Source organism: Leptinotarsa decemlineata, unplaced genomic scaffold (assembly GCF_025532065.1).
Source record: "Leptinotarsa decemlineata unplaced genomic scaffold, Ldec_3_MD MMD2_tig00000882_RagTag_RagTag, whole genome shotgun sequence".
In the NCBI taxonomy this organism is placed as follows: Eukaryota; Metazoa; Arthropoda; class Insecta; order Coleoptera; family Chrysomelidae; genus Leptinotarsa; species Leptinotarsa decemlineata.
In genome coordinates this window covers 13,456,346-13,481,587 of record NW_027412556.1, presented here as the reverse complement: position 1 = coordinate 13,481,587, position 25,242 = coordinate 13,456,346, and the positions used below count along the sequence as shown (strand labels likewise).

Genomic DNA, 25,242 nt, shown 5'->3' with positions numbered 1-25,242 from the left:
TCTACACACATCTCAACAATGGTGAGGTCGTAACTGCAGTATTCTGCGATTTCTCCAAAGCTTTTGATTGTGTAAATCATGAACTTCTTTTCGGATATCTACCAGTGAGGACGACAGTGTAAGTGAAATTTTTACTTCTTTCGTTTATTATATTGTGTAGGAATCCTATGAATGTTTTCTCATTCGATTCCATAACGAATGTTTGGAATGCGAACGGAATAGAGAAAAGTGTTTTTCGTTCAATTCAGCGTTCATATGAAAGTATTTGTTTCAAAAGTAATTTCTTTTCCTGTAATTAAGTGTTTATATGAAAGTAGCTGTTTCGGGAGGGCTTTTTCATTCAGTTTGTGTCTGAAAGTTACTTCTTTGCATGATCTATACATCTTTGTATAGGGTTAATTTTCGAAATTGATCACTTCCTTCCTTTCTTTGAATTTTGATTTTCACATTTTTGTATGAAGATGGAGAAGTAGAAAGCGAGAACTGTTCTTTCCCAAAAATTTGGATATAATTGATCGTTATCAGTATGAAGTGATGAATTTAACGTACATAAAGTATATAATACAGTATAGTATACAGTGCGGTCCATATGTATGGAATAAATTCATTTTTAGCGTTATTATATACTATGTGAAAAAAATCTGAACCAGGTCGATTTTTATTCTTAAATTGACAATTTACAGTATGAAAATATTATCCCCTTCCAGCACCCCTTCTGAATTATAAGCACTCCTTCGAAAATTTCAAATAGCAAAGGTGATCGTGTGGCACCTTGTTGGAAAGGGATTTTAGTCCTCTGTTCAGCAATATAAAGTTTTTCAAGTTTGGTGCGAACATAACTGAGGAAATTAATTTTTAAAATTAAATTAAATGTTCAAAATGACCACCATTATTCACTTCTTGACAATAACCTGATCTATTAAACAGACCATCCCTGTAACACGCTCCTTACTAACCTTGAATCTTGGAAAAAATCTTTGAAGATACTAAAATATTAGACAAAAAGCCAAATAAACAATTAATATGAATCTAGTAGGCTGCTGTCATTTTGGTATTTAAAGTTACTAAAAGACGTCAGTATAATATTTGTGGGCGTATTAAATTTAATTATGGCTCATTTGTCCGAGTCTCAAAGAATAGACATTTTAATAATGATTGGTTATGGTAATAAAACAAGAACTCAAAAGGAAGTTTGTGAAATTTTTAATAATTAATACCCTGGTCAACACGTGTCGCAGTCTACAGTTAGCAAAATTTAAAAAAAGTTTCGTGAAACTGGACATGTAAAAAATATTAGAAAACCAGCTAGAAATGTTCAATTCACTGATGAAAAAAAGTTAGATGTACTTCTAGAGATTGACGAAAATCCGCATAAGACAACTCGAGAACTTGCCGCCGACAATGATGCTAGTAAATCATCTATTTTGAGAGTTTTGCATAAAGAAAAATACCACCCTTACAAAGTTCAGTTGGTTCAGGACGTAAATGAAGATGATCCTGATAGAAGGCAAGAGTTCTGTAAATTGATGGTGGACAGAATGAACGTAGATTTGCAGTTCATAAACAAAATAGTGTTTTCTGATGAAGCGACGTTTCATTAAAACGGAACAGTTAACAGATAGAACTGTAGATATTGGACCAGAGAAAATCATCACTGGTTGTGTGCGACTCACCCTCAATATCCTAAATAAGTTAACGTTTGGGCTGGTATCATTAACAATGAAATTATTGGCCCTTATTTTTTTGAGGGCACTGTCAATGGTGAGGTTTATCTAGATTTTTTTGATTAACTTTTTAGTGTCTACATTACAAATACATTTTCCTGATGTTAATCATCCAAATGAGATAGATCCAACTATCGACTACCAACAAGACGGAGCTCCACCGCATTTTGCACGTACAGAAATTATTTAAACGAGGTTTTTCCCAATAGGTGCATTGGAAGACGTGGAACGATCGAATGGCCGGCTAGATACCCCGATTTGACTCCTCTCGATTACTTCTTATGGGGTTATTTGGAATCTAAAGTATATTTTGATAGACCAAACAATATTGCTGATTTAAAAGTTAAGATAACGGAAGAAATTAACAAAATAACCCCCGAAGTCATACAAAATTTTGTACGATAATTCAAAAATCGCATCGGTTATTGTCAAGAAGTTGATGGTGGTCATTTTGAACATTTAATTTAATTGTAAAGTGCATTGAAAAATACATTATAAATATTATGTGGCATTATTTTCTTCATTCTACGTGAAATTTTGTGATACCTAGAGACATTATCAAAATTTTACATCCTAAAAATCAATTTTCTCAGTTATGATTGCACCAAACTTAAAAAACTTCATATTGCTGAACAGAGGACTAAAATCCCTTTCCAACAAGGTGCCACACGATCACCTTTGCTATTTGAAATTTTCGAAGGGGTGCTTATAATTCAGAAGGGTGCTGGTGGGGGATAATATTTTCATAATGTGAATTGTCAATTTAAGAATAAAACTCGACCTGTTTCAGGTTTTCTCACATAGTACATAATAACGCTAAAAATGAATTTATTCCATACGTATGGACCGCACTGTATAGTATAGCATATAAAGAAAAGTTTCGGATAAGACACCTGTCTTTCACTATATGAAGTGTCGACATTGGTTTCCAGTTTGTGAATTCGAAACATTTTTTGTTGTTGGTTTCTCTTCATTTTTTTGCCTTCCAGAGTCTTACCTTTCAAAACTTTGCAAAATATCACCGACTCGGTTCTAACACACATCCTGTAGTTTTTTACAAACTACCACGTCATGTGGAGGCTCTAGGCAGGAATGTTCACATTCATGTTTAGAATTTTCTCGGGACGTGAGTTATTTTCTTCTTCTCTTTCCTTCTACAACAATTCTAGTTTGAATACTCGGAATGCTTCATAGTTATTATAACCATTATATGAATATTCATCTGATTTTAGACACGCATCATGAGTTAACATTCATCCACTTTTCAATACTGTTAGAAGATACTTCGACCTTCACAGTTTATGGTATTACTCTTGAATACATGGTGATTTTTTTAAAAAGTGACCGAGCAAGTATGTGTAGTAAAATCCAAACAATTGAACTTGAACAGTTTTTGACAACCAAGTGTTGCCCATCTCTGCACTTGGCTACACCGCGCTGATGAGGCCAATAGCCAGAAACACGTGTCCGCGGTTTGCCAATAATTTTTCTTGAGTGGTGTTCTGACTAATCCATCTATACATATTTATATCCTAGACTCGAAAGTCACGCAGGTAGCTGTAGCTGCCTCCGTGGTGATGTTATGATATCCTAGAAATTCTAGGTCTCCTAATTGAAATCACAAATGTGCGGTAGGCTCCTGTTGGTGACTCCGTTCGTTTGTGCTGTTTTTTCGTTTTTGACAACCAAGTGTTGCCCATCTTTGCACTTGGCTACACCGCGCTGATGAGGCCAATAGCCAGAAACACGTGTCCGCGGTTTGCCAATAATTTTTCCTGAGTGCTGTTCCGACTATATATATATATATATATATATATATATATATATATATATATATATATACATATATATATATATATATATATATATATATACATATATATATATATATATATATAAAATAAATAGATAAGTACTCTTTGATCATTCCCATATTGATTTCAATTTAAGAGCCACCGGTATACAGCTGTTTCAGCCTATTGGGCATCGTCAGTACCGGGCAGGCGGTCCTCGATTTAAGAGAAAATGAGAAAAAACCAAGAAAGTACTTGATAAAAATAGCTGCGTAAACGCAAGCGAAACATAAGTGGAACCACCTATTCAATCGAGGACCGCCTGCCCGGTACTGACGATGCCCAATAGGCTGAAACAGCTGTATACCGGTGGCTCTTAAATTGAAATCAATATGGGAATGATCAAAGAGTACTTATCTATTTATTTTTTGATTTTCATGGAATTATTTTCCAGCAGCTTGACTGCATTAACCGTTCTAGATTATATATATATATATATATATATATATATATATATATATATATATATATATATATATATATACAAATATGAAAGTTATTGAGTGTCTTGATATAGAAACAGAAGTTAATATCGGACATAGCACTCATGAAAGTGGCAAACACGAGATCTATCAACTGAAACCACAAATGTGCGGTTGGCTCCTGTTGGTGGCTCCGTGCATTTGTATTTCTATCTTTTGGTAACCAAGTGTTGCCCATCCTTACACTTGGCTGCACCATACTGATGATGGGCCAAAAGCCCGAAACACGTGTCTATGGTTTGCCACTTTCATGAGTGCTATGTCCGATATTAACTTCTGTTTTATATATATATATATATATATATATATATATATATATATATATATATATATATATATATATATATAGGTTTCCGCGGTTAGCAATTTGATATACTGTTGTCCGGATTGAACCGCGTCTGTGATTTTCATCGTTTCGACGTTTCGGCTCCTGCTTTGAAGCCATTCTCAAGAATCACTTAGATTTGTACTCGAGGACGGGGTCGTAATCTCCCTTGTCTCCAAGTCTCGTTACTAGTTCTATGTGTGCTGTGTTCCACTCTAAGTTCGTACTGGTCACTCTGTTGTTCGGGGCCCATATTTATGTTATTGTAGCAGGTATCGGGTTTGCCTGACCGCGTACCTGAGTTATTTTCAGGTATCTTGCGTGAAATCAATGTTCTCCATGTTTCTGGTAGTCTCTGCGAATCATCTCGCTTGTTAAGGCAGTTGAGGCGTTTTTCAATTTCGATTGCTTCCCAAATTATCGTGGCCTGAAGATTTTTCTCCGTAGCAATGATCTTGGTGTTTTCGAAGCTTACTGTGTGGCCTGTTTCCTGGTGGTGTTTGAAGAGAGATAATGCTGGATCTAATTTTCGAACCGCTAGTTCATGGTTTATCCTGAAAAATGTGTCGCAAATCACTGGATGAATTTTTGAATTTGATAAACGTCCGTAACATTGGTATAAACTCAATTTGGTGTAATGGAGATCACGTCTGATGTTCTGAATGGTTTTTCGAATGAGGGCGAAGCTGGATCGGTCAAGAATTCGTCTAATCTCTTCCGCTTCATTGTGATATTTGATCTTGAATGCCTTAGGTATGACTTGATGTGTTCTGCAGGCTTTAAGGAATGTGAGGTCACACAGAAGTTTTCGTGTCTTTGAGTGTTTCCTCCCCGTAGAGGCGTACTATGTGTTTGGATAGGTTTCCGCGGTCAGTAATTTGATATACTGTTGTCCGGGTTAAACCGCGTTGAACCGCGTAAATTTGAGTCAATAATGGTTTTCAATTAAATATTTACTGGAAAAACACATTCACAGACTTTACAATTTCCTTTGACTCTTTCAGTCCACTCTTACATAAGTTATCCGCGTTTAGGTCAATGTTACACAGAGCTTTCGCAATCCATTTACCTGAAATAATAGAAAAGATAATATCAGGTAAAGGTCATAAAACACTTATAAGTAAATTATACCCAAACTGTAGAGAATACAAAAATGTAAGTATAGTAGCATAGACTACTCTGGTAAAATTTCAGAAAATATTCAAATTCACTTCTCTGAATACAAAATAACAACAGCTTTCATGAGTAATAATAATTCAGGCAGAACTCTGTTTAATGCACAAACCAAATGAGAATGAAGAAATCATGTATATACAGAATAGAGTGTTACGAATGCTCTGCAGTACCTAGGTATATACAGGCCAAACCGGTAGAAATTTTGACGTAAGGCTTCGTGAACACGTCTGTTTGGACAAAAAATCTACAATGTATGAACATCTTCAAGAATCAAAACACAAGATAAGTGAAGATAACCTCAAAATCCCACCCATATGTAATAAAGGGAAAAAATGAATTTGTTGTAAGCCATGGAAATTCACAAATTGATTGAAAATCAGAAATATATACCCCTAAACAAGCACCCTGGTTCGTTCAACTACCTGTTCTTCCATCTTACCTGAAAACTCCCGATATAACAAGTTTTCAAATTTCACATATCAGTTTTATACTTAATAATGGGGTTAAATCCGAAACCGGGTTTACTGAAATACTGAAAACTAAATTTTCGAATCTCAGTGAGTTTTGCAAAAATATATGAAATACATTTCATGCTAAATTATTATGATTAGTTTCAGGGATGAAATTTTCCGTTACCTTTTATTGCACTTCAGCAGATTCTTTCTAATTTAGCTTAATTTATTTTTCAGATTATGGAAGGTGAAAAACCCGGAAAACAGATAGAAACTTTGACTCCTTCATAAAAATGACTCAGAAAGAATATTCCAAATATGTTCTTCGATTTTACCCAATTTCCTGATGATGAATTTGATTAAAGTATAGTTGTTTTCCCTCATTGTTGGTCAGACAGTAGGTTTTACATTACAGTTCTCTTCTTTTAGTTGCAGGAATTGTAGCGACCTAACCAGCGATACTTTTTGGACTTTGAGTGGACTGTATTAGGGATGTAAGATGAGAGCTTCTTATGAAGCGAGAGAGATTTTTTTTTCACCGTGCTCGGCCGACAATCGTGATAGGCAGTCAAACTCTTTTGACCACAAGCGGGAAACTTTATGTACAGGATGTCACACAGTATGTTGTGTATGATTATTGATGAATGGATTTGAAATTATAATGAAAAAAAAGATGACCTTCGAGCAGTAAAAAACTCTAAGTCGTGACAGAAAAAAATGACCATTATTGAAACACCGACAGAAAATCCACGGGATGGGGTCTTCTTTTCGTCTTACCGGTCTTCGACGTCCTTGAACAATTCGGCGAGACCTTCGCCCCTGAAGACTAACACGCGGTTTCAACCGCCTGCACCTGTCGCTAATGCCATCCTCATCCTGCGTGCCATCCGTAGTGATGAGACCACCGAATCAGTTGAACACAAACCGCGACCGCGACAAGAACTAGGAGGCGCATATCTATGAAGCGGGCGTCGAAAATTTCTGTGTCGGCGGTGACCTGGTGGTGCGTATGGGGCGTCTTGGGGTGCCAGGGGCTCGTCAACAGGGCAGGGGGATCATGGAACGGGTACCAGTACCACACGTATCCCCATCCCGACAAGAAACCAGTGGTTCCTAGAGATATTATGGTCAACGTTATCAATAGTTTAGGGCTGAGATTGTTAGCAGTGAGTTTTTATTTGTTTTCTGTTTGGGTATGATTTTGAAATGAAGGACTTAATTTTCTCAACTAGAAATGGTTGCAAAAAAGTTATTGGGGTGGTTGCATGGGGAATTACTGCTCATCTAAAAACATATCGAATTCTAAACTGGTAGAATTGGTTGAGTATTACCCACTGAGTAAGTTAAGGGTACTGAGTACATGTTTATGCCAGCGGTACACACAAATTTCAATATTATACTAGTGAATAATCACCAGAGAGTTGAAGGAAACTGTTTTCTTCATTTCCTGGAAGTAAAACACACGTCGAAAAGAGTGTTGAAGTTCTGGTAATTAGAAAGAGTGCTTTTATTTGCAAAAAAACATTGTGTAGGTACCTATATGTATTTTTGATGAACCATAACAATGCGGAGGTTGTAAAATGATAAATTAGTTGTGCGCGTTCTATTTTGGTTAGCACGTTTTTCATGTTCAGCCAATGCTCTATAAATATTTTGTTAGTCCGTGTTTTACTTGATGAAACTCCATATTAAAAAACTAATCAATACAGTTTATTGTATAATTTTCACTATAAAAGAGTTTTAGAAAATCCGCGACACGTGTTTCGCTATACAATAGCTTCCTCAAGCTTCCTTATGCTCGTCGTGAATAATTTCTGAATTGATAATGGCCAAATTGGAACTGGTTACGTTTTCATCTATAGTACCTCTAACTGACGACATAAGGCTCCAACTTATATTCTACTCCAGAAATGTTTGTTTTTACGACACTTATAGTTACATATAGAACAACGTTTCTTTAAAATAAAGTATCAACATCAATATCACTGTCGATATCAAAATGATGTAGTTTTTAGGCACAGTAAAAAACATCCATTTCTCAAATTGATATGAATAGTTATTTCGATTTTCACTTCTTCAGAATGAAAATTTAAAAAATGCAAAAATGTATATCTCATACACAGAGTTTTTTTGAACACAAACTGCCGAAAACAACCTGCGAAAAATGACCTATGAAGTACCTCAAACATTTCAAACGATTTCACTCTCTGTCTGAAAAACATAATACGTATAAGGGAGCACCAAAAAATCATTGTTAATATTCAAAATTTCATCACACATAATTGAGGTTAGTGCTTGTAGTAGTTTTTGGAATTCCATGTAGGTTACTATTTTTGCAATACTGAAATTGATAAGTTTGTATAATACATGCATTTTCAACTCTACAAAAATTGCATTTATTGATTTCGAGAATAATTTATTATTCCAAACATTGGCCAATAACCTGGACATGAAAAGATGTATCTGGAAAAACAATTCAGTCCTTCACCCCTCCAAATCGTTACAAACAATCAAATTAAAGCCTAGTGGTAAAACCTCGAGTAAAACCTTCAACTTCGTGTTTACCACCCTGATTAGAAGTTTGTGTTCTATTTCCTGCTGTTATCAACTGAACAAGAACAAATTAATATGATACTATAATTGAGTGTGTGCATACCTGCACATTATCATTTTGCTTTTTCGAAGGTTTTGTGACGCATTACAGGTGATTAACTTGTACATTATCAATATACAGGATGTTCATCTGGTCATCAATTATAGAGATGAATTCGTTGTCAAATGCGGATGAAATATTTCTCAATTTTCCCTTCACTGAAAGTGGATTTAGCACAAGATTACAAGCAGATATTTTGTAATAAGTCAAAGTCACCATATTTCAGTAAGTTCCATTTTTGGAGACAAGACTTGACTCAAAATTATTATTATATATAAGAAATCATCATTTATTTGTGTTGAATTTTCTATTGAAGAGAAACTACTTCATTACCATTTTTGATATTCTGATAACTATTGAAACAGGGTCTTCAAAAAACTGATTGACTGAAAATGAAATTTTGAGAAGTGGAGAAATTATTTTTTTATATATGTTAACCATAATCTCTTTAACCGATCACAATTTGTCAGTATCTCAGGGTTCGGTAGTCGCTCCCACTCTTTCTGCTATTTTTACATCTGACTTGCAGCAGTTGATGGAAGACCGTAATCTGCATAAGTTTGCTGACGACTACTTCCTCTTCTCAAACTTTCAGCCTTGTCAAAAATTTGATTCGCTGACAAAAATGAAAAACGATCTCACATCCATAAAGAGGTGATCCGAGGAAAATTCCCTTACTCCTAACCCCGCAAAGTATTTTTATTGCCGCATTGATGCGGCTCAAGTTGAAGATAAATGTCTTGGTGTTATTTTTGATCAGCAGCTCAAATTCTTCAAGCAATTAGGTGTCATCGAAAAGGGAACCTATCTAAACCTTGAAAAACTATTTCCCTTAGAACCGGATCTGGACCCAAGCGTCTGGTCTCAAAAAAAGTTAGAAGTTCACCACAGATTACTGAGGAACATAAATGATAGATTTTTTAATCCTATCCTTGCGTTTCTAACAACTTAACCATGCCACACAGTCCCCTACGGATCTGAGGAATGATTGATTCTCCACAGCCCCCTACGACTGTGAGAAATATATATCTTATAGACCAGAGCTTCGGAAAGGATACACCGAAATATGTCCAGTGGGGTCCAATAAAAACATTGGACGATCCTTTTCTTACTTAGTACCTAATTTGCTGAATAATATGTCCTCAGAGAATCGTAATTTAACTACACCTACTCTGACTAAAATAGTGTCCGACCGAAACTTCTATACCAGGATTATGTTTTGAGGGAAAAATAAAGAAAAGGTTATTTTAATAAGTTAGTCTATATTTTTTTATCTTTAAATCACAACGTTCTGCACTCTTCGACATTTTTACTTATTGATGATCAACATAAAAAACCCTTATTCAAGAAAAAATATTATTTGCACCTTAGAAATACTTAAAATAGGTGAGGTGTTCATTTGAGTAGGTGTAGATTCTTCTTTTGAATATTATTGATGGGTTTTCAAAAATATTAAACATAAAATTACTTATTTGAGTTGATACCTAATATCACAATAGTCACGACATGATTAGGCACGTGGAAGCGGCAAAATGTCTTCGTTGGTTTCGGTCGTAGTTTCTGCAGGTTTGGCGCCGAAACCGAAAATCTCAAATGTACTTGTTCCTGTTGTGTAATTTTGTATTTCATGACACAATAGATACTTCTTATTATTATCATTATTTACCGAAGTTTGTGCTGGTCAGGCCCTATTCCCCGAAGCCCCGATACATTCGGGAGTAAGTGATTGGATCCGTTAATCATGTACCCTGAGTATGCGCAGCGAGCCAATAATGACAGCCTTCTGCATTTGTCCGGCTAAACTTTCTGCTTTAGTGCGGCAAAACGGCATGGTTTTGGGATTCAAGAGTTGATAGGGCATCATTCCACCCAGGACTCCAACAATCAGAACAACCATTTTGACAAAGTAGTCTGGAGAGAGTTGCGGAGTTCGAAGAGAAAATCTCGATATTTTATCTGTTTTTTCTCCTATTTTCGGACGATATTCGTCTTGCCAGGGGCTGAAAACTCCACAACAAATATCGTCTTGCTCTGGTGGTCGAGAAGGACTACATCAGGCTTATTAGCTTGTATGAGACTGAGGGTGGGGAATGAGTAGTTCCAATTAATTCGGCACTCCTCGTTTCTCACAACGGATTCAATACCACCTGGAGCGTAGGGCAACACCGGTGTCTCGTCAATTCCGTAAGCGTGCTGTAGGCCGTAATAAAGCGTTATATCCACGAATGTAGGCCGAGAACGCATATGCTGGACATGCTGCCAACATATGCGGTCTCGGCGTTATTATTTTCATTATAATTTCATATAATTGTCATTCAAAAAAGGATTGATTCATGTAGAATAGTCCATTTCTGAAAATTTTTGTTTTATAACTATAATGAAGTTTCATAAAAGTTGGCTGAATCCCTTCCCGAATTTTGAATAAAACCAGCAACAAATCTGTGAAAATTTGTTCACAAGTGGAATCCCACCTATCCAAATAACAAGCACCCAAAATTTCTGAATATTTTTGTTTCATTTCCAACATACTCCTTCACGTTATATTTTTTTTACTGTTTGGGACACCTTAAAGCGTGCATAACTACAGTCACAACTGACATATTCATATCGCAATTAATATTTTCGACCGATGTGGTCAACGACCTTGGATCTGAAGCGTTGCTGTATCATTGCTCGCAAATTCGCTTTTCATTCACCTTTGTCATCCTATCAACTTGATGATCGAATTTTATTGTATTCCAACCAATAAAAACACTTGAGAATCCCACGGTAATGTGAATCAGAAATAATGTATCTTAAAACGTTCTGTAACAATAAAAGTGCGATCGACAAACCGTATCAAACGATCAAAGAATCTAGATTCTTGACAATGGGTTTGCTAGTTATTTGTGCCTATCACGCCTACGGGCATTTTGTCGGATTGTGTGGATTTATTACAAAAAGGCACTTGACAAGTGGACAGGAGATGTGCCAATTGAGTAATTTCCGGGCATCGACCAGAACCATAATGATATGCGGTAACTAGCTCGAAACCGAGAAACATAACGATAATAATAATAATTATATTGCCATTATCCGTTGGGCTCAGGAATATTCGAGGGTATAACTGTGGCACACCCGGAAACCTGAGGCACAAGGTCACCCATTCGTTTTATATGGATGTCCTTGAGTGTGGTGGAAGAGTATGAAATTCGGGATAGACAAATGTGCAATGGTCCATCTCAAAAGAGGACGATGCGGGGACTACGGAGAAGCTGTGCAGCTCGTAGATGGAAGCATCCTACACCATCTGGATGCCGGAGAGAGGTATTCTTACCTCGGGGTGGAACAACGCCACTCACAAGAGGTAACAGCAGTGAAAAACTTTCTCCGCGGCAAATATCAGCACAAACTTCGACAGATCTGGTCATCGGAACTGTCGGGGAAGAACAAAGTTGCTGCAACAAATATGCTTGCCGTTCCAGTCTTACTCTACTCGTTTGGAGTAGTGAAATGGACTCAGGTCGAGCTGTATCAACTCGACGTAAAGACCCGAAAAATGATGCATCTCTATAGGAGTTTGCATCACAAATCGTCCGTTCCACGGTTATACTTCCCCGTCAACAGGGAGGCCGAAAACTTTTGAGTTTGGAGTGTGACAGAATAGTACTGGATACAGCCTGTTAAGTCGTCAGAGGAGTTCAGATCCCCTTCTCTGCATGGTCCGTGACCATGAGAGAGCAGGAATTGGAGCATTTCTCTTTAGGGCAGCTGATGAACTCGGTATAGTTTTCGACACTGAACGAGATTACCACAACTCTGTCACCGAGTTGGAACCCGTTCAGCAAAAAGCTGAAATAAAAGCCGCAGAGATCATCTTACTTCTGCGGAAACACAAGGATAAGCCAATGCATGGGGTCTTCAATAACATTGGAGACCTTGGGTTATCAAAGCGCCTGACGTTCGTTTTTCTCAGGTCGAGTGGGCTGAAGTCGGAAACTGAGGAGTTTATCATGGCTTGCCAGGATGGTGTCTTCAACACCTTAGTCTACGACAGTCGCTTTACGTGTATAGAGGTTCCTGACACAAGGTGCAGGGCTCTGCCTATATCCATCGACATAACGCGGCCCTAAGAATGCTATATTACCATCTACGGCACTCTTACGGTATTGAAAAGACACTGTTGTTGCCCTACGCTCCGGGGGACATTGAATCCGTTGTGGGGAACGAGAAGTGCCGAATTTTTTTGAAACTATTCGTTCCCCACCCTCAGGCTCATACAAACTAATAAGCCTGATGTAGTCCTTCTCGACCACCAGAGCAAGACGATATTGTCGTGGAGTTTTCAGCTCCTGGCGAGACGAATATCGTCCGAAAAGAGGAGGAAAAACGGATAAAATATCGAGATTTTCTCTTCGAACTCCGCAGACTCTATCCAGACCACTCTGTCAAGATGGTTGTTCTGATTATTGGAGTCATTGGTGGAACGATGCCCTCTCTACAGCGCCTACTATGGAAAAAATAATAATAATAATATGAGTTTATTTCATTTATTTTTTAGCTGTTGAAAAGCGCTTTAATATAAATTGTCAACCATGAAGGAAGGTATGCAGTGGATTTGATTAATGAAAAATCCATTCTCCCAACTCTATAGCATCTTTATATAGTTTCAATTTTTCAGTGTGTAATATTTCCAAAATGTTCAAATTGTCTATCCAACATTTTCTACTATTTATTGTAACGTGTCATGTTTTACTGTTTGTTTTCTCTGTCAAACCCATTTTGTCAATATGTGTTTTCCTTCCTTTTTCTGTGAAATTTGACCGAGTAAACCACAATTTGTTGTTGCATAAACTAAATGCTTTCATTCTGAAATGTATTAAACATTATCCAGCCTGCAGAGTACAATTTGTAAAATATCGTAACTCAGTATCTTTCTCAATCACAGTTTCATCTGGTGTACCACAGAGTTCTCATTTAGGGCCATTGCTTTCTCAACCTATTTGTAAATGACTTGAAAGGTGTTATTTTTTATAGTGAATTTCTTTTGTTTAATGATGATCTGAAGATGTTTAAAGTTATTCATGACTCAACTGATACAGAATTATTAATGAATGAAAATCATATATTGTTCAATTGTTAGGTCAATAATCGAATACAATTCCACAATTTGGTGCCCTTCATATCATGTGGATAATGATAGGCTTGAAAGTGTTCAAAATAAGTTTTAAGGTACTCTGCATATAAACTGGGAAAACATATTGGTGAATATGACTATAAAATTATATTGGCCATTCTTAACTTGAATACTCTGGCTCATAGAAGATTAGTATCGGATCTTACACTAATTCATAAAATAATCAATGGTAGCATCAATTCCCCGGAACTTGTCGAACTTATAACTTTAAATGTCAATCCAAGGAGAATAAGAAATTCGGAAATCTTCAAAGTACCCTTTTGTGGCACCAACTATGGCCGGAATGAATTTGTAGGTAGAATTTTGAGACTTGCAAATTCATACAATGTAGATTTAGAATTTTTTAATTCTTCTTTGGAAACATTTGAAAAGACTGTGAAAAGATTGTAATTCATTAACTTATTTTTACGTTTTTTTTATTTTATTTCATACCTAACGTATTCCAAAAACACTTTATTGTGAGATTTTCACTAAATTGTTTTACAAAAACGCAACACGTGTTTCGCTATACAACATATATTTTTTCCTTAAACCTAGCTTAGATTACTGTTGAATTCATATATGAGAACTTGTTAATTATTTTGTAAAAAATAGGCATTGCCGCAAATAAGTAAATAAATAAATAAAAACCAATAGGCATTCATTTCGTCTTCTTCTTGCATTTTATAATATAATTGTTACTGATTGTTTTTGCTGCTGATATTCGTTTCTGTATATTATTTTCTTTGTTTTGGCTTTTTCTGATTACACTTCAAAATCTCTGTACTGCTAAACTACATAATTGCATTTTCATAACATCCACAACAATTCATGCATATCCCAGGCTTGTTTTTATTAGGTAAATACATACTGTGAATTTGTTATATTGACATTCGACACAATAGAAACACAACAAAACAGGACACTTTGTTGCATAATTGCAACATCGGTATGATAATTTATCTGATCAATAAGTGGATCGGTCAAGCTGATACTCGGTTATTGTTGATTTAGTGTCGGTCCCGACAGAATTTCACGCTTCAATTTGGCGCAACGTTTGAAGTGAAAGTGTAACTAATGACACTTGAAATTTTCCATAATCAGATGACCCATATACAGATCATTGAGTTTCCGTATTCATTTTTTTACACTCAAGGTCAGATTTTTTAATGGTTCTGATCCTACCTACGCAAAAAATAAGGTGAATTTCAATTTTTATCAAAAAATATGTCCCCTTCAGATATAATTCACTTGTACCAGTGTTTTTCCAATCCTCCAAGTAGTTCCGATATGCATTTTTTGGAATGTCCTTGAGCTCTCTCACATACTGTTCAATTATATTTGATGTTGTGTTCAACTTTGATGTTATGTGTAAGTTAGTTGTGACGTTGACACAATAGTAATCAAAGTTATTGGACTTTAATTTGGTTCATCAAGACTGTATATTGTCAATACTTCATTTACAGATAAAGTCATATCATACGGTCTTTCGAGCCGGATTTATCCAGCGATACCTCAGTTCCGGTAGAGTCATATCATATGGTCCTTCGTTGCCTATGAAGAACAGAATTATGTCTGAAACTTGCATGTGCAAGTTTCTCCTAAATACGGATGACAACTATACCTGAAAATCAGTGAATATACATAGCAGGAATAAATATTCTGTACATGATGAATTTCATGGAAGCAAGACAGTCAGCACAAAAAGAATTGTGTCATCAAGATGTCGAAAAGAATTTGAAATCCAGATCAAAAAGAAACAGTTAGAAATCAAAAATCAGAAAGAGGTTTTGAAAAAACAACAAGAAATCACAGTGTTGGAACTTGCAAAGGAACTTGCCCGAATTGAAAAAATTGAGTCAGTATCTACTTACCAGAATAAAATTGCATCAAGCAGTTAGTCATTAGCTATGTTCCTGACGTACAAAAGTGGATAGCAGAAAGCGCTCCGTGGGATGGTGACGACAAACCGGTGACGATATTTTCACACTAAAATATGAGCTAGAGCAGAAAAATGAGAACAAGATAGATGATTTTTATTCACAAAGTCGAAATTTCGACAAAGGTAACTGCATACGTCAATGTCAAGTGACAGACAATGACATTTGGAAAATTATATGGTTAAACAAGGTGTACCAATTTGCCAATTTCAACAATACAAACATTCTACATCTATACGTAGAAACTCCAGTGGAGAAAATCAATGTCGACTTCAAATATGTCCCAAGGTTAATGCAAGAAAATTAACTCATCTACACTAATATTGCCACAAAATTTTGACAGAGTAATTGATTTTCCACAAAACCGTTTTGGTCGTTCAGAATATATCATCTCACTTTTATTAGACAGGGTTGAAAAAGTTTCCAACGTTAAGAATAAAAAACTAGACATGTTAGTGAAGTTCTCAGATGAAGTAAAAGTCTTGTTGCAACTCAATGGTTGCAACATTAGATGAACATTAAATGAAGACCATTTGCGCAACCCACGAATTGCCAACTTCCCAAAAACCTATATATCAAATGAAAAATTCAAATTGGAATTGCTTGAATGATGAGTGCCATTTTCGCATGTCACACAGAGTATTAGCACAGTTGTGAAAAAATATTGTACGATTCTCCATCATATTACACAATGACTTCTGGAATGAGTAGGTAAACAAAGAGAGAATTGTGGCGTATTCCCTAGGGAGGGGACGTCGTTACGTTAGTGAGTGGGAAAGAGACGTGTGTGACGTAATCGATGCATAAAAGGATAGAATGAGTATCGGAGCGATTCAGTTGAAAGATAATAACGCGGTTAAATCATAAAAATAATGGAAGCGCAAAAGTGATGATGGAAAAATCGGAATGTGGCGGCGGGGCATTCAGTGCAGCGTTAAAGAAAAAACCATGGCTGCTAACCTGAAAGAAAAAACATGGCTGCCAATGTAAAATAGAAAACATGGCGGCCATCGAGGTATACAGGGTGTGTGTGGCACTTGAGAAAAAACATGACAGTTTAACGGGACTAACGTTTTAACGTGCGATCCCTCAATGTGTATAGGGTGTTTCGAAATACGTCATTTAAGAAAATAACATAATAGTTTTTAAAATGCGATCCCATTGAGAAACGCGTTAACATGTTAGTTTAACGGGAGTGTAGCATTTCAATATACTATTCATATTCAAAAATGTTGTGGAGTTAACGTTCGAAAATATATCGTTTTACATGCGTTTCAACCGTTTTTCGTTTTCATATCGGGATCCTAACGTTTTAACATGCGATCCCTCCATATCACACGCATCTCTTTCCCACTCACTAACGTAAAGACGTCCCCTAATGCATACGCCACAATTCTCTCTTTGTTTACCTACTGGAATGTAATGTGTGGAAAATAGTTCCTAGGAGAATACTTCCTGAACCGAGAAGAAGAAGATGATCTCAACTTCTAGTTATATGGAATATGGATCAAGTACTAACTTGTTCCAAGTGGAGTCTCATCCATGGAAGTCTCAATCATTCAATGATAGATGGGAGAGTTTGTCGGTATCTTTGTTGTGCTGGAACAAAGATTTGATGTCTGGGGAAAATATTCACATAATGATCCGAACACAACATTCTCCCAAAAATTTTAGATGTTTATAGCATGTCTCCAGATGTTCTCAATTATATATTATAATGAACAATTTATGAGGATGTCGAGCTACAAATTAATTAATTTCATATATTTTGAATTAAATAGTCTGAACTCATTAACATATTTTATGAGACATCAGTTTTGTGATTTGACCTAGAGATTGGAACTCGGTATAGAAATATATTAAGAAATTATTCAAGCTACCTGGTCGTCTTTGCTTGTCACAAAATTTAAATGAGTCTTCTGAAAAAGTTAGTTGTATACAAATTATTATATGTCAAAAAAACCTACCTAAGTGTCCTCGAACTATGGGATAATAGGCAGTTGTGCAGTTGGATTGACTCAGGTAAGTTTTCATTTGCAAGAGCCTTGAAGAAGAGCATGAAATGATATATTCTAGGTAAATTTTTGCAGAAGTAAAAACACAACTCTTTTTTTAATGACAATGGTATACTGAGAGTGAGAACTCCAGTTAAAAAAGTGTTATTAGATTGAAATTGTCAGTTTCTAAAGTTTCACAAGTTGAAAAAGACTAGGTATATGGAAATTGGACACTTCCATATTAATGGTGGAGATAAATGCTTTATTGATTTAAATGACGACATTGATAGTGAAACAGAGAATATGAAAAAGGAATTATCAGAAGCTTTCGAAGAAAGTTGTGAAGTGTTTTTGAAGCGATCAGAAGTATTTTCAATTATCACCCTTTCATTTGAATCCCTACTTTCCCACTCACCTATATAAACGAAATATTTATTATAAATATTATTAAGTATATATATATATATATATATATATATATATATATATATATATCATTAAAATGAAGAACCCAATCAAATCAAATTCTTTATTTTATAATTAACTGTATTAGGAATAGCCAGTAATAGCTAAATTACAAAGATGAAGATACATTACAGACTCCTACACTCAAACTAGACACACACACGGAAACGCATGCACACCCCACACATACACTCACGTTGAATAATCATTATCGCTGTAAAACGCATCAAAAACTGAAAAAAAAATATATAATTTTTGTTTTAAACCTCTCCAATATTTTGCTTTTTTGTATTTCAGTTGGTGAAACATTTAACAAACGAGAACCATCAACATTAGGACCTTTGGGAGCAATTCGCCCTCCAGCTAGCGGAGCTTGATTTAATTTTTTTGCCTAACGTTGAATGTATGAGTAGAGCCTATTGAAGGAAATCGACTCTTATTTTGGGAAACATAGACATAAATTTCCATCATGTAAAATCAGGGTAAAGTTAGTATTTCTAATTTCTTGGAAAACAGTTCACAGAATTCTATGTAACCTATACCAATGATACTTGTAATGATGATTTTTGAGCCAAAAAAATTCACCTGCGTTAGTTGATCAATTCCAGAAACTGACACCATAGCGCAACCTCGACAATACTTCAGCATAGTATATAATTTTTAGTAGATCTAAACTGAGAATATAACTGAAATTTCATAGCTTAGATGCTGAATAATGCAATTTTGGTACAAGTCCATAGCAATGTGCTTTGAAATTCAAAATTCAAACACTTGATACTTTTCGACAATGGAAGCGATTGATTATCCAATATATAATGGGTCATATTTTTTGCTAATTACAAAATTGAATAATTACTTTTTTATCTGAATTAAAAACAAGCGAGTTAGTGGAAAACAGTTCAAAGATGTCATTGTTTTCTCGTATTTCCGTTGTATACTCGTTTGGTCGGAGCCTGTTATAATCGTACCAAAGTCATCAGCAAATTTAACGCGCTTTCTGTCAGGAACAGATTCGTCAACTTTATATATACTCGAAATAACACAGGTCCCAATACTGAACCTTGTGGTACTCCGAGTAATATAGGTATCCGTTAAAAGTTGTGTATGTGAAACATGGATATATGTTTCATCCATATAATTTATTGTTTGACCTTCTTCACGGTATTTCTTCATGCCTCTGAGAAAATTTCTTAGCAACTGCTGAATCGCCGGTTTTTTCATGAGCAATTTTCAATTGTTACAAGTTCACTTTCGTCAACGAATTTTTTATGTATGCGACATAATGAAAATTTATTTCTCAGTAATGTAATAATTATAAATTGAAGAAGAAGAAGGTCCTTGTCGAAATCATCAAAATCTTATTTTGATGCTTTTCTATGTCTTTTTTTTTTCAGGCGTTGAAAAAGAGGATGACTCACCATTTTCAATTGTTTTCAGTTCACGAGCTATCCTTTTAATGCTACTCAAACTTACATCGCCGCTTTTGCACAACGCTCTTGACATTCCATGAATGTCATTTTCAGGTCCATGCTTACGCCATTATCAGCCTCTCATTGCATGAAAAAAGTACATTAGCAATCACTTCTCTCGCTTGACCACACAAAACTTTTCGTTTCAATTTCGATTCGAATGTCATTTTCATAGAGCACAGACTTTTGTCGCGTACTATACTTTACCGTGACACTACCTACTCGATCGTCTTTAAGGGTTTTCTACCACGTTCATCTTAGGGGAGGTCCTAAGCCGAGACTTTGAAGTCGCCTTCCAAATTTGACAAGCTGTATATGGTTTTTGTTTAAGAGACGCTCTACCAACTGAATTGTTTCAATTGGAGGAATACTGGAAAATACATTTGGGACATCAAATGATATCAATTGAACGTTATCAGAAAGAGTTACTTTTTAATATTATTCACGAATTGTTATGTATTATTTATACTAAACCGCGGCTTGAAATTAGTATAGGTTTGAATTCATTTTAGACACGCCTGAAAAAGCTATTGTTTAGAGAAACACCGTGTTGCGTTTTTCTGAAGATTACTATTTCTCAGATATTCATCGAGTATTTTTTGACATAAAAAACAGGACTATGTGTTGATGAAAAACTGAACACTTTGACTTCTGGGTCGAATTGATTTCGTATAATTTTTACAGATTCACAACGAGTACAACGAAAACAATATAGCCATATCGCCTTATGGGGCCTTGAGTGTGCTGATAGCCCTTGGAGAAGGCCTCCAAGGAGAAGCTGTCAGAGAAATTCAAAACGCAGCTCACATTCCCAATGATATTTCCCTAATTCGAGTTGGACTGAGAGATATTCATAGACATTTGAAGGTAAGATATGCAAAATTCATATTTGTAACGCAGCCTTCTTTGATTTCCACTTCAAAGTTTCCTTCATCGATTTATTTTTTCTTATCGAATATATTCATGATTCACTGAATGATTTGTATAAATTTCACAAGATGGATTGGACTCTAAATAAATTTAAGGCCAAAGCAAGTCGATAATTTTATTAGTGCTCTACCAAAATATCAAAATATAGCCACGGGCACTTTGAATTGATTTTAATTTCAACAGTATAATTTGTAAAGGTCACTGATGTCATTCGAAAGAAATTTCAATTTTAATTGGAAGATGATCTGCTTTAATGTTTTGTAAGCCATTCACAGATTAGCAAATCACAGTTTCAGAATATTTTAAGATGTCTGGCTTTTCGTTAATGACACTTGAAATATCTTCAGTAATTTTGTAACTCTCACAAATGAATAGTATATTTTTGTTTAAGTAACTTTTCATTTCATCGAAAGACGTAATTGAAAAAAAAAATAACTCAAAAAAATCAATAAACCAGTAAAGCCGAACGAAATTCGTCCATTATCTGACAGAAGTATAAACAGAATACACTTTTTTGAAGTGAAATGTTATACTTCTCATCAGTAGTTTCAAGTTTCATTCTCTATTTCCTTCATATTAACTATAATAAATCATTAATTTATCATTAATTCATCATTATTATATTAATTCATTTCAGAGTTATTTCATTCCGAAAGAAGGATTCTTGGCTGGGTTGACCTTGAATCACGAAAATGTAACTTTACGACCTATATATCAAGAAATATTGAAATTCTATGGCTTTGACGCACCATCCTTCAATAATGCCCTGTATCCCGAACCACAAACAACAGAAAAACCTTCTTCCACTGTGAATTCTCAGACAACTCAACCTTTTCTTACAACCCCACCAATATTAAGTACCACAGCAACTCCTCCATCTAGTGAAGATAAAACACCTGCGACAACGACTGAAGTCACCACCACAATATCAGGAGGTGCTAGAGAACTCGATCCGGTAACATCAACACCACCCACCACATCAGAAACCGTATCTACGACGCAGTCTTACACGAGTAAAACAGAGCAAATATTCACATTACAACCAGAATTTATGATAGCAACAACTACTGAAGAACCACAAAACGCCACTCTAGTGCCAGTAGTAACAACAACAACAAAAGCAGGAATCGAAACTCCGTCTACAACTTCAATAACAACACAACAACCAACCACAACTTCAAAACTAGCAATAGCGACCGCGCAGACATCTACATCAGAGCCAGCAATAACTACACCAGAGCCTGTCATTTCGACAGAATTACCTATCATCACAACCTTTCAGCCAGTAAGTGACAAACTAGAAGCAGTAACCACTACTATGGAAACATTAATCACAACACTTCAACCAGTAGCAACCACGATCCAGCCAGCAACCGTCACATCTGAGCTAGTAATTACTACTCCTGAATTAGTGATCACGACACCAAAATCAGTAACAACTACAGTAGAACCAGTAATCTCCACACTTGAACCAGTAATTACAACAATAGAGCCAGTTATTACGACACTCGAACCAGTAATTACGACAACTGAAGCAGTAATCACGACAGTAGTACCAGTAACCACGACAAATGAAGGAGTAATCACGACACTAGAACCTGTAACCACGGCAACTGAAGCAGTAATCACGACACTAAAACCAGTAACCACGTCAAGTGAAGCAGTAATCACGACACTAGAACCAGTAACCACGACAACTGAAGCAGTAATCACGACACTAAAACCAGTAACCACGACAAGTGGAGCAGTAATCACCACACTAGAACCAGTAACCACGACAACTGAAACAGTAATCACGACACTAGAACCAGTAACCACGAAAACTGAAGAGGTGATCACGACATTAGAACCTTTTACCCCGACAATTGAAGCAGTTATTACAACACTAGAACCAGTAGTCACAACACTGGAACCAGAAATGACTATAAAACCAGAAATCATAGGTGAGTCAGTAATCACCACATTCGAGCCAGTAATCACACCAGCAGCACGCGATGGTACCACTCTGGAGCCAGAAAGTGAGACGCATTTTGACAATACTACAACCGACCCAATAACTATAACGTCTCAACAGGAGGTAGTGATTACTACTTTAGTAACGGGGACAACCGAAACAGAACAGTTGATTACCAAGAGTGTCTCTGAACCAGAAACTAATGTTGTATTGGACGTTGATTCAGGTGAGTATCTAGTGATTAAAATTACTTGTTTCATTTGATGAAGCCATGTTTCGAATACGCAATGGTTGATTTTCGATAATACGAGTATTTTGAAGACGTCAATATGTTCGGACATTAGGAATCGCATGTTAAAAGGTAAGACTCCGTATATTCTAAGATCGCACAAGAGTTTAAAGATTTTGTAACATATATATTGATGTATTTAAGACCTGAGAACAAAACCGTAACAATATGGGTTATTAGGAAAGAAAGGAACGTATTTTGGGATTGTTTATAAGTAATCTGCTTTCAAATATTGACATAAGAGGAGTTGCTCATAAATTATTTGAGAGTTACTTATGTAACAGGAAACAATGCGTCAATATCAATGAAGTTATGAGCAGTTATCAAATGATCACATATAGAGTGCATCAAGGTACTGTTTTGGGGCCAACTCTCTTCAATCTTTATATCAATGATCTTTTCGAACAAGATACGTGTGGGGAAGTTGTGAGTTTCGCGGACGACACTGCCGTTTTCTACGAAGGAACTGACTGGACCACTCTCAAAAGTAACATCTTCAACGATAGAATACTGACAATCAATTATAAAAATACTCACTTTTTGCCGTTTACATCCTACTCTACAAATTTACCACCATATAAAGAACTGGAAATACAACATGACGACGGAACCCTTCTGAAAATAGAGTCCGTCGATAAGTTTAAATACCTAGGCATATATATATATATATATATATATATATATATATATATATATATATATATATATATATATATATATATATATATATATATATATATATATATATATATAGATTCTCATTTGAATTGGGAATATCAAATTAATTATGTAATAGAAAAGTTGCGATTCATGGTCTATAAATTCAAAAACATATCTAATATCATTAATATAAAATATCTAAAAATACTGTACCATGCTTTGGTCGAAAGCCATCTTTCCCATGGAATCATTGCATGGGGAGGAGCCTCAAAAACACTTATCAATAATCTACAAAAAATTCAAAAATGCATTCTTAAAATGATATATAAAAAATTGCGAGAATATCCGTCATGTAGCATATATAGAGAAACGACGATAATAAATGAAAGTCAGATATTTGTTTTTGCCATCCTCTTGAGGCAGTATAGACATAAATCGTCGTTGGTACCTCTTCAGCACCATTACAACACAAGGCATAAAACTAACGCTGTGATACCCAGAACTAAAAAAAACGAAAGGGCAGAAATGTTATACTTTTTTGGAACCAAAACTTTTTAATGAGCTACTGCTCGAACTCAAAACGATCAACTCATACGAAATGTTCAAGAAAAGGGTCAGATCTTGGCTGTTCACTTTTCCGCCAGAAACGCTAGAAAGCTTTATAGCTACAAGCAGAGTATGTTATAGACTTGCATGAGGTGTTGCTCATAATATAATCTGCAGATGTAATTATTCTGATGGAATTATTGTAATGTGATATTAGTGCCAAATTTTTTCTTTAATCTGATATGAAATTCAATATTTTAGAAATGTGACATGACTTAAACTTTTATAATCTTATTCCACTTTGACTTGTTTAGTCTTTGGTTTGGATTTTAAATCTTCTAGTATTAACAATTTTTAGATTTGTATGTTTTTTTATTTAAACAAAATTAGATAATATTTGTATTTTAATGATGTTCACGTCTAATGTTTGGACAAAGATTTCATGCCACGCGCGGATTCATTTCCTTGTGTTTTTTTCTGTTTTGTTCATTTTATGATTGGTAGAATTGAAATATGTAATGAAATAGTATGAATAAAACATGATTATTAAAAAAAAGAATCAATCGGCAGTAATCCAATCACAAGCATTCAAATGGGCGTTTTCATTAAACATTAGGATAATAATTTTTTTAATTTTTCAAGGGGTTCGCAATCAGCTGCTTATGTCGTGTGATATATGTTCAGAGATTCGATGTTTATAAATATTATAATAGAAATAGTAGTGGACTATTTTCATTTTTCATCTGCACATACGAGTATAATTTTCTGAACTGAATATTATGATAACTATTTCAAAAAAGTGCTTTTGAATCCCAAAAGTATATTTCCCGTTGTGCTGATTCAATTGTATTTTTTTGTTAATCATTTTCTCCTAAATACCCTTATTCTTTTGTTTGGGAAAACATGAAGTTATTATAAGTATTTGTGATTGATATTGATGATTTTAACATTTTTTGGTATCCATTCAGGATCATTTGAATCTTTAATTTAACCAAAAAAAATATCTCTATATTACATATACTTTTTCACTCTAAAACTAAATAAGTTGAGATTAATTGTATTCGATTTGGCACAATAATTGATAACAAGATGTATCAAGATTGGTTATATTGAAATGGAGATACCAAGCTTCATTTCCAGTAAAAATGTTTATTGTCAATTCTGAAGCAATA

The 25,242-nt window shown here is 35.3% G+C and overlaps 1 protein-coding gene across 2 annotated transcripts in view; it reads left to right on the top strand.

Moving 5' to 3' along the window:
- Spn85F (Serpin 85F) overlaps positions 1-25,242 on the top strand; it is a 53,823-nt gene that overhangs the window by 18,328 nt on the left and 10,253 nt on the right. Inside the window, exons 1-3 of one of the 2 annotated variants that reach the window (XM_074175051.1) lie at positions 6,898-7,178; positions 20,376-20,558; positions 21,259-22,801. In XM_074175051.1, the coding sequence (XP_074031152.1) occupies positions 6,972-7,178; positions 20,376-20,558; positions 21,259-22,801 (1,933 nt within the window). In that variant the 5' untranslated portion in view covers positions 6,898-6,971. Of the gene's footprint in view, positions 1-6,897; positions 7,179-20,375; positions 20,559-21,258; positions 22,802-25,242 lie in introns of those variants that run through there. The other variant, XM_074175052.1, reaches the window with a different exon arrangement.